Below are 9923 nucleotides of genomic sequence, written 5' to 3'. Positions count from 1 at the left end.
TTCTTAACCAAGCTACCTCACATGCTACCATAGCAGCTCCTCTATACTCGGCCTCTGTACTCGATAGAGCAATCGTAGGCTGCTTCTTGCTGCTCCAAGTCACAACAGCACTCCCCAAAGAAAACATGAATCCACTGGTAGATCTTCTATCTGAGATACTACCAACCCAATCAGCATCTGTGTACCCATGTACACATATCTCTGTCCTAGTCTCATAGAATAGTCCACAATGCAAAGTAGACTTCACATACCTCAGTATGCGTCTCACTGCATCCAAATGCGGTTTCCATGGAACCTGCATAAACTGACTCACCAACCCAACAGCATAGCTCAAATCTGGTCTGGTGATCGTCATGTAGATCAAACTTCCTACTATGCGTCTGTACATAGTAGGATCCTCCAAGATCTCTCCTGAATCTGCACTCAACTTGCCATTCTGATCCAATGGCACGGAAATAGGCTTACAGCCTGTCATACCATACTTGGACAACATGTCCAAGCCATACTGTCTCTGCAGTAATCCAATACCATGTGGTGACCTAATCACCTCAATGCCCAAGAAATATCTGAGCTCCCCCAGATCCTTCATCTCAAACTTCTGTCTAAGCAAGATCTTTACATCAAAGATCTCTGCATCATGGTCCCCCGTAATGATCAAGTCGTCTACATAGATGACAACAAGCACAACCCCTCTATCACCATGTCTCACATACAATGAGAAATCTACATTGGCTACATGAAAGCCAATAGTGACAAGATATTCAGAAATCTTGTCAGACCATGCTCTTGGTGCTTGCTTTAAGCCATACAAGGCTTTCTTCAACCTACAAACATGCTCGGGGTGACCCATATCCTCATATCTAGGTGGCTGCAACATATACACCTCTTCTTGCAAATCCCCATGCAAGAATGCATTCTTTACATCCATCTGATGTAAAGACCATTGCTTTGACACAGCCACTGCTATCACAACTCTCACCGTTGCCATCTTGGCAACTGGGCTGAAAGTTTCCTCATAATCAATCCATATGTCTGCGCATATCCTTTGGCTACCAATCTAGCCTTGTACCTGTTTATGCTTCCATCATTGTTATGTTTAACTTTGTACACCCACTTGCATCCAATGGCTTTCTTGCCTTCTGGCAATTGCACTAAATCCCAAGTTTCATTTCCATATAGTGCATCCATCTCCTCATCCATAGCTTTCTCCCAATACACATTTCCAATGGCCTCATCAATGTATGTGGGCTCAACAACCTGCACAACCTTTGCCATATATGCATAGTGATGTGCCACATAACCATCATAGGTAAATCTCTGCACAGGATTTTTCACTCTACCAGATCTTCGCAGCTTTTCATTCATGGCTTCCATAGCCTTCTTTACACTAGGTGTTCTCATAGCTGGGATCCCAAGCTCCTCATCAAGGCTCATATCTGAGCCACTAGACTCTCCATCAACATGAGAATGCCCTGCAGAAATGTCAAGCATACCAAGGGGCTCAACCACTTTCTCTTTTCCTTTACGTGATGTAGTAATCACATTTGCAGGGCTGGTATTATGACGCAGCCTGCCACTCCATGGTCTATCAACAGACCCACTAGATGAGGACTCTCCTGGTCCACTCAAAGACTATGATTGCTGACCTGCATTCTGTGCAACCACATTTCCACTCACATCAGCCCCAACAGCTTCTTTTTTAGCAACATACCAGCTGCTCATCTCATCAAACACAACATCCCTGCTTACCCTCAGCTCACGTGTAGCAGGGTTATAACACCTGTATCCCTTTTGCTCAAGGGAATATCCAATAAACACACATTTTTCAGCTTTCGGGTCCAGCTTAGTTCTCAGCTCATCTGGCACATGCACATATGCAATGCATCCAAAGACTTTCAGATGAGACAAATCTGGTTTTCTGCCAGTAAACCTCTCCTCTGGAGTTACATCATGTATGGTTGCAGTTGGAATCCTGTTCATGATATATACTACTATAGAAACAGCCTCAGCCCAATAGCAATGCGGCATATTCTTCTCTTCCATCAATGCTCGCGCAATCTCAGCAATGTGCCTGTTTTTTCGTTCAGCAACTCCATTTTGCTGCGGAGTGTATCTGCATGTAAACTGTCTCCGAATACCATTCTTCTTCAAAAATTTAGAGAACTCATTGGAGAAGTATTCTCCCCCTCCATCTCTGACCTTAGGCACTTGACATATTTCCCTGTTTGCTTTTCAACCAAAACTCTGAAATTTTGAAAGTGAGTGAACACCTCACTCTTCTCTTTCATGAAATATACCCACACTTTCCTTGTGTGGTCATTAATGAAAGTCACATAATACCTGCAGCCTCCCATAGATATGGTCTTCGTAGGATCCCATACATCTGAATGCATAACATCTAGTGCATTTCTACTCACATATCTGTTACGTGGAAACACATGCTTTGTTTGCTTCCCAAATTGGCATGCTTCACATATTTTCTGCATACCTTCCACTTTAAATTTTGGCAGCCCTGTCACAATTCCTTTTGTCTGCATAGACTTCAATCTCTGCACATTTACATGTCCAATCCTTTTATGCCAAATGTCTGTGTCTGCAACAATTCCTGGACCATTTGCAAACATTGCAGCACTCATTTCAGGCATGTCTACATCCAACGTAAACATTCTGCCCACTCTGCTGCCTTTTGCAACCAACCTGCACTTCAAAATCTTCAACATAACACCCATCAGGGTTAAACCGAACCTACAAACCCTGCTCAATCATCTGGCCAACTGAAACCAGATTCTTTGTTATGTTTGGTACATGAAGTACATCTGCAAGGTACTTCACTTTGCCATCCTGCATAGACAATGGCACATCTCCAATATGGGCAATTGGATGAGCAGTGTCATCCCCTGTTTCCACAAAACCTGGTCTTTCCGGGTTTTTCATCTCCTTGAACCACTCCCCATGACTTGTCATGTGGTTCGAAGCGCCTGAATCCACATACCATACATTATCTTTTTGTGCTACATCAACATTTTCAGACATGGCATTCACGACATGCTGCATAACAAACAACCTTTCATTATCCTCATTATTTTTGCTTGAGGTGGATGCATAGTTGTTTTGCTGCACTTTTCCATTTTGCATGTCAGCCTACTTTTTATAACATTCTGCCTGCACATGTCCAGGCTTACCACAATAATAGCATTCACGTGCATCATTATATTGCCTTTGCCAATTTCCACGGCCTCTTTGACTCCCCCTGTCTCTGAATTTACCTCTTCCACCTGCGTGTTGTTGTTGTTGTTGTTGACTCTGGGACTGTTGTTGTTGCTGCTGCTACTGACCATAATTCTGATTACCTGTTCGGCCACCTCCTTGACCGCGTCCACGGCCTCCTCTACCTCGTCCTCTTCCTGAATTCGTGTAGAAGGCCTGTTGCTCTGAACTGTTTTTGCTTTGTGAAGACTGTTGGTCTTCACCCAAGCTCTTCTCTTCGATAATCAGCATAGACACCAAATCTCTAAAGTTAGGAATGTTTTCCCGAGTCTGAATAGACGTCTTGAACGCCTTGTATTGTGGCCCGAGACCACGTAGACAGACTTCCACCTTGTCATCCTCATCATCTACTGACACACCAATAGATGCAAGGGATTTCACAATACCCTTTATCTTCAGCGCATAGTCATTCACAGACATGCTCTTTTTCTCCACAGTATGAAGTTCATTCTTTAACTGTATCTTACCTGCCTTGGTATTTGTTTCATAGAGCTTTACCAAGGGTGTCCCATGCCTCCTTGGGGCACTTGGCATCGTGAATGTGCCCAATCATGGTGTCCTGTATACTAATGGATAGCCAATACATAACCTTCCTAGCTCCTTGGTTCCAGTCTTTAAACTCTTTCACATCTGCAGCAGTCGGATTTATATCCGGTATCTCCGGTGCCTCTTCATGCTCGCGTTCTATGTAGTCCCAATAGCCTTTTCCCATCAGGAAATTTGTCAACCTGAACCTCCAAGCATGGAAGTTATTCTTATCAAGCTTCTCAGCCACAATCTGAGTTATCCCATCATTTGACATCTTGCCAAACATACAATTTTACCAGAAACTGCACTCTGGTTTTTTTCTGCACAAACTGCTGGATTTTCTGCACAGCAGTACTGTAGTACTCTCAAATGTCACAACCAGTGACTTCAATGTGCATACATACACCCAATGGCAACTGTAGACCTCTTTGCGGCACCCACAGTGTATGCACAGTCAATCTGTCTTCCTGCAGTTCTTAAAACAGAGTTCTGCAGAGAATCGATGACTTACCCGCAGTGCTCGAAATCGCCTGCTTTCTGAAAAATGGAGGTCCAAACGTGCCCGAAATGCGTTTTCGGCCCGAAAATTTCAGTCCAATAGGACTATATAGTTACCCTATAGCTTTACTCCCACGAAGAAAGCTCCTCAATCAGAGATCGTTTGCCGGTGCCTCCTGTAGAGCTCCCGACAAGGGTGTAGTCACCAACACAAATAGGGAAGAGTAGTTGAAGCTCTTACCCTCGTACCGCTTCCTGTGGTTCTCTTGCTTGCAGCTCAGCCCTTAGCACGAACCAGGCTCTGATACCATGAAAAGATGCAGGGGGGAAGAGAGCTTGAGCTCTTGCAAGCACACACACACACACTCACAAAACCCTAATAGAGAACACACAAGGTGAGAGGCTGAAAATCTTCTTATTCTCTACTCAACACTCAACACACCATATACAAGATAAGAGTACACATAATACGAAAGGTACTCAACCAATACATACACGGGTTCTCTATAGTGTGAATCCGACTAAATGAGTTGGCGCTATAACTATGCCAGTCTCTAGAATGGCTGTCACATAGCCTGTCATCCCACTCGCCGCATATCTCCCATGATCTCACCAACCATGCCAGTGGTGTAAGTGTGGGGCCTATCCCCCAGGCGGGTCATCAGTGTCCACCGCCTCACTAGACGAGCTCGATATCTCAACATGAAACTGGTCTTATTCCTTGTTGCCAAGACCATTTAAGGCTATCAAAACTATATCATCATCATCTGGTGGTGATCAAATAGAAGTAGAAGCAATCACATCTACAAGCCCTTTAATAGAAGTAGAAGCAAGCACATCTAATAGAAGTAGAAGCAAGCACATCTACAAGCCCTTTAATCTTAGCTGACGAGTCATCATTTATACTCAGCTTTCCTTTGGCCATACTATTCAGCTCCTACTCTAGCTTGTATCTTTTAAGCTTAGGTGTTTATACTATATAACTTTATCAAGGTGTCCCAAGCCTCCTTACCCATTTCTATATCCTATATATGCATAATCATAGAATTTGGTGGGGGGAGGTTGGTGGGGGGAGGGGTCACTCTATTAACCCCCTACGTAACATGTGTGTTTAAGGGATATAATAAAAGTACCTCTTATGTACTAAAATTTTCACCATTTCAATTTTAAAAATCCCCTCGTGTGTAAATTTTCTATAACTTCACAAGAGAAAAAAACCCCTTATACTAAACTCACGTGCTATCTTATATATTTTTGAGTGACCCCCCGGCGAGAGAATTTATCACACTGACAAAAAACCAATACAATACCTTTTTATATCTCTTTCAGGTCGTGCTTTAAATGCATGCACCTCTTGAGAGGTGGAATTTTCTTCACCAATATCTGGATCCTTTTTATCACATATGTTGAACTCCTATGTCATCTTGAACCTACAGACATGGAAGTTATTCTTATCCAGCTTCTCGTGCTCATAATCTGATAGAGTATTAGGCATAGTTATTTGCAGCAACTTACCATTTGGTCCTTTTAGAAAAATTTCTTACTTGCAACAAGAAACCTACAATCTCTAACATCGTGGTACTATAACCCTATTACATTTGAACGAGTCATATAAACATACATCCGCTGGCACCTCTACCACTTAGCTTATTATCTTCTCTCTGCATAGATAGTCCTATAACTAAATTTTTGTTGTAACTTTTCACCAAACCAGAAATTGAGCATACACAATCAAAATTGACACTTCACATAGTACATGCCTATGGAAAATGAGTCTACTTTTATGCTCTTGTGTTGAGATCACTTGTATTTTTTTCTCTTTTTGATGCATTCTTTCATATTTAGATTGTTTGGTGTGTAGAGTGATGTTGCGTACTCGATTCTTCTTCTCTCCATCATCTTCCCCCCATTCTCTCACTCACATTAGCATTAAGGTTGAGATTAATATTTTTGTATTTCTCTCCCTCTTTTCTCATTACCCAAGCGCTACGCTCCCTTGTGGTGGTGACACCAAGGAAGGCACGGTTAAGGAACCTAGCTTCTCCACAAGCAAGGGTTGTTCTACCAGGTTCCAACTAGAAAAAAGACCCATGCATTCTTCATTCTTGTGGAACACTCAAGTGTTCCTGAATATTCAGTGAACATGTATTGTGCTACCTAAGAGTGTTTCACATGTAAGGTATTTTTTGTAGAGTGATCTTAGTAGACTCTACACCTAGTTGTGCCAAACCCCCATAAATGATAAATTTTTATTTACACCTGATTGGTCATGTTAAGATCACTTTTTAAGGTAACATGTTTACTTCTCATGTTTGTTATAAAATCTTTTAGGTCTGAAAATACCACAGTTGTATATACACCTTTTTATTTCAAATAATAAATCTAAAAGGTTTATGAAGCACCTTGTATGAATTCATAATACCATAGCTAGAGGAATAAACTCTTCTAAATCTTGTGGTAAATGACAAACTTCTATTTGTGCATTTTTCTCCTAATTTCTCTATATACACATTGTCAAATAAAGTGGCATTTTCATCATTGAAAACTAGACCTCCTTATTTGTGCAGTACAATAGAAATTGGACCTTAGGATTATAGTAAATGTTAACATTTACTATATTTCTATTTTTTTAAAATTAAACTAAATTAAACAGTTGATGTATATAAAGGAATGCATCTTGCCAAAAGAATACGATAATTGATTGCTAGATAAACTTTGCAATAGGAGTCACAACTTTTGGGTGTTTCTTGTAATAAAAAGGAATTTAAAAAAATGAAAATTTTATGCTCTCACACCATACCTCAAAATCATGCTCTCCCAAGAGATGTAGCACCACACCTTGAAAGTGCATTTGAAGGTGTAATGAATCTCCCTTCAATAAACATATTGACAATCTGTCGATACGCATTGTCAGTGAAGTGAATTCCATCCCAAATCAAGAAAGTGTTGGGATCATCACATAAGTCACTAGTACGACCGCAGAAAGCCAAAGGGTTGTATCGATTCAATGATGCCGCTCCAAGGCTTGGTGCTCCACAACATGCATTTTCAATATCAATAAGTCCTGAAGCGATGTCAATCAAATTTATAAGTACATCAAGGCCATACCTCTAAAAATTATTGAACTAGTTTATGTCAAAATGTGTGTTGATTGAAGGATCTTATGTGATAAGATAGTCATATTATTATAGCCGTCATTTCTAATGTTAAGATGAGTAAAGATTCTAATATCATACCACTAAAAAAATATTGTACTAGTTTATTTATTTATTCATTGAAAGATCTTATGACAAGATAGTCATATTATAGCCATGTTAATTTTAGTGGTTATGTCTTGCAAGTTAATTCAAATAATTTAGGCCTAAAATCATCATCTTTGTTAATTTGTACCATAGTTAACAGGGTTGGTCATGATCTCGTCGAAGGCCGAGTAGAGGTCCAAGAAGACGAAGGTCGCACTGGGTAAGAGGTGCTGCAGAGACTCGCTCAAGCGTCCCAGAGAGTCGGTGTAGTTGCGGGAGACCTCATTCACCCACGCCAAACATCCCCTCTCGTCCAATGTTTGACCGCGGCCCGCAAAATACTTCGTTGTGGGACTGCATCCCAGCAAGCCTATGCCGCTTATCATAAAATTACGCGCCCCCTTGGCGTAGAGAAGCTTCACCCATGCATATATCCAAAATCAAGATTAAGATTCCGTTGTTGAGCTCCCTTTATAAACCATAATTATTGCACTGTGATGTTCATATAAATATTGCACTAATTAGAGTAGCACTCTACTTTATTTAGCTGCGCCATCGCACTAGCAAATGCAGGTTTAAGCTGGTGGGCTTGATCGATGTATGCAATATTCAGCTGAGATTAGTAAGGTGATTAAACACTAACCCCGATAGTATCGGCAACCTTGTCCACGACACGGGGTAGCAAGCTCATGGTTTCTGCATATTCAAACCCGGACATGACATAATTTTGAAGATCATTTCCACCGATTTCTATGAAGTAAGTAGCCTCTGATACAGCTGATGCATCGGGGAAAGTGGTCACACCTCCTTGCAAACCTACAAGTAATCAAATAATTAATCATGTATGTGGCTTTAGCTCATGGTAATGGTTAGCTATTAACACGTTTATACATAATTTACAACCATAAATATTAACGTATATATGTTTGGGGTTAGCACTTGCGTTAAATTATCCTATATGGGGGGGAATTATACCTGCTTCAATAAATTGCAAGAAGGTCTGGTGCCATTGTAGTTGAACGTCTAGTGTGTAGGTGGTGTAGGGTGAAGCCCCAAGCTCTACAGAGTAGGTGTAATTGAGAGCTGTGGCGCTGCCCACTGCGTAGCTTACACCGTGAGAGAAATCCGTCCCGACAAAGTCCAAGAAAGGTGGCAAGAAAGGGAGGCCCAGCGACTGCACTGCAGCACCAAATCTCTCACACACACACACACATACGTGACCCCAAAAATCACACACGCGCGAACGTACATGACACCAAAAGTCAAAATATACTTGTCAGAGAAGATGGCCGTGACATCAATTAGATGATTAATCTTTGAAGTCCTCTTGCTCTCAATTAGATTATTATGATGCTTAATTGATGCTTGCCTGTGCAATCGATGATTAAACGACCGTCTGAGAAGCGTTGTGCCGCATTCTGGAAGTAGGTGATTCCATAGGGAAGGAAAGCTGGTGAGAGCAGGGCAGGGTTCCATGTTCTCACGAGGTTGCCCGTATCCGAGAGAGCGTCCCCAAATGCAAACACAAAGGAGGGGCACGCATGATCAGCGGCGTGATCAGCTGCAGAGGCCGCTTGCAGACATGATGATGAAAGCACCAACAACATTAACAGCATTTGGAACCTCCAATTGAAGGCCATAATTGCATAGCTTGAGTAGTAACGCATGTTAGATGCTTAGAAAATGCAGCTTGAGCTCATATGTGATCATCAGCAGGTGAATATATATGCGCAAGATCTGAGGGGGAAAAGGTGGGGGGTTTAATACACCTATCACTTATTCAGTTTACAATAATTTTTAACACATGATTTCATGCTGATCGACCTTGCTAATAAGAAGCAGCAGCAGTATATGGTCGATTCTTGTTGCTAATAAGCAGCAGCAGCAGCAGCAGTATATATGATCGACCTTGAAATCAAGAAAGAGCCAAGACTCTCTTTTTCTTTTTCTTTTTTTTGGAGTTGCAAATTACAACGCGTCTGTTTGTTTTGTTTTGTTTTTTTTTTTGGCGCACAGTAACTCGCTTTAAACTGTATCTGCAAGCACGTTTCGCGTGCTTCATTAAGATCGCGTTCCGGCGAGATCGCCACCAGCCTCCTCCACCCATTTTTTATGAACATCATCTTGTGTGAGTCAGAAGTGTTCAGAGCCCGAAATGGGCCTCTTTTGGGCTTCAAATCAGTGCTCCCCAAAACAAAACAAAACAAAAAAAAACTATTTTCCCAAAAATTGGAAAACCTTCGTGTATATATATATATATATATATATATATATATATATATATATATATATATATATATATAGAAAAACTCTAACGTCTCTTCTTTCGGAAAGCAACCAAATGTAAGAACACTACTTTTGCTAATAGGATGGCATTCGTGACGTTCT

At 41.3% G+C, this 9923-nt stretch overlaps 1 protein-coding gene across 1 annotated transcript; it reads right to left on the bottom strand.

Annotated features, from left to right (window-relative positions):
• Positions 1-6970: 6970 nt before the first annotated feature.
• On the bottom strand, positions 6971-9279 carry LOC147612280 (GDSL esterase/lipase At5g45910-like). The gene is made up of 5 exons (XM_086784144.1): positions 8905-9279; positions 8511-8714; positions 8179-8351; positions 7684-7951; positions 6971-7357 (listed from the first exon to the last, which is right to left on the bottom strand). The coding sequence occupies exons 1-5, from the start codon at positions 9200-9202 to the stop codon at positions 7101-7103; spliced, it is 1200 nt and encodes a 399-aa protein (XP_086640270.1). The 5' UTR covers positions 9203-9279; the 3' UTR covers positions 6971-7100.
• Between the last annotated feature and the right edge of the window lie 644 nt (positions 9280-9923).

The sequence above is a fragment of the Cibotium barometz genome, chromosome 46, assembly GCF_041138505.1.
Source record: "Cibotium barometz isolate CiBa-2024 chromosome 46, ASM4113850v1, whole genome shotgun sequence".
Lineage (NCBI taxonomy): Eukaryota > Viridiplantae > Streptophyta > Polypodiopsida > Cyatheales > Cibotiaceae > Cibotium > Cibotium barometz.
The sequence above is the reverse complement of the archived record's forward strand: the minus strand, read 5'-3'. Positions and strand labels throughout refer to the sequence as shown.

What these genes read in the sequence shown, in the direction of transcription:
- LOC147612280 (XM_086784144.1), bottom strand. Translation starts at nt 9,202, where the DNA reads ATGCGTTACTACTCAAGCTATGCAATTATGGCCTTCAATTGGAGGTTC. An exon ending in TTTAATCATCGATTGCACAG is followed by an intron (nt 8,715 to 8,904) that starts GCAAGCATCAAT and finishes TTGGTGCTGCAG; the next exon opens with TGCAGTCGCTGGGCCTCCCT. An exon ending in AGGTTGCCGATACTATCGGG is followed by an intron (nt 7,952 to 8,178) that starts GTTAGTGTTTAA and finishes GCATGGGTGAAG; the next exon opens with CTTCTCTACGCCAAGGGGGC.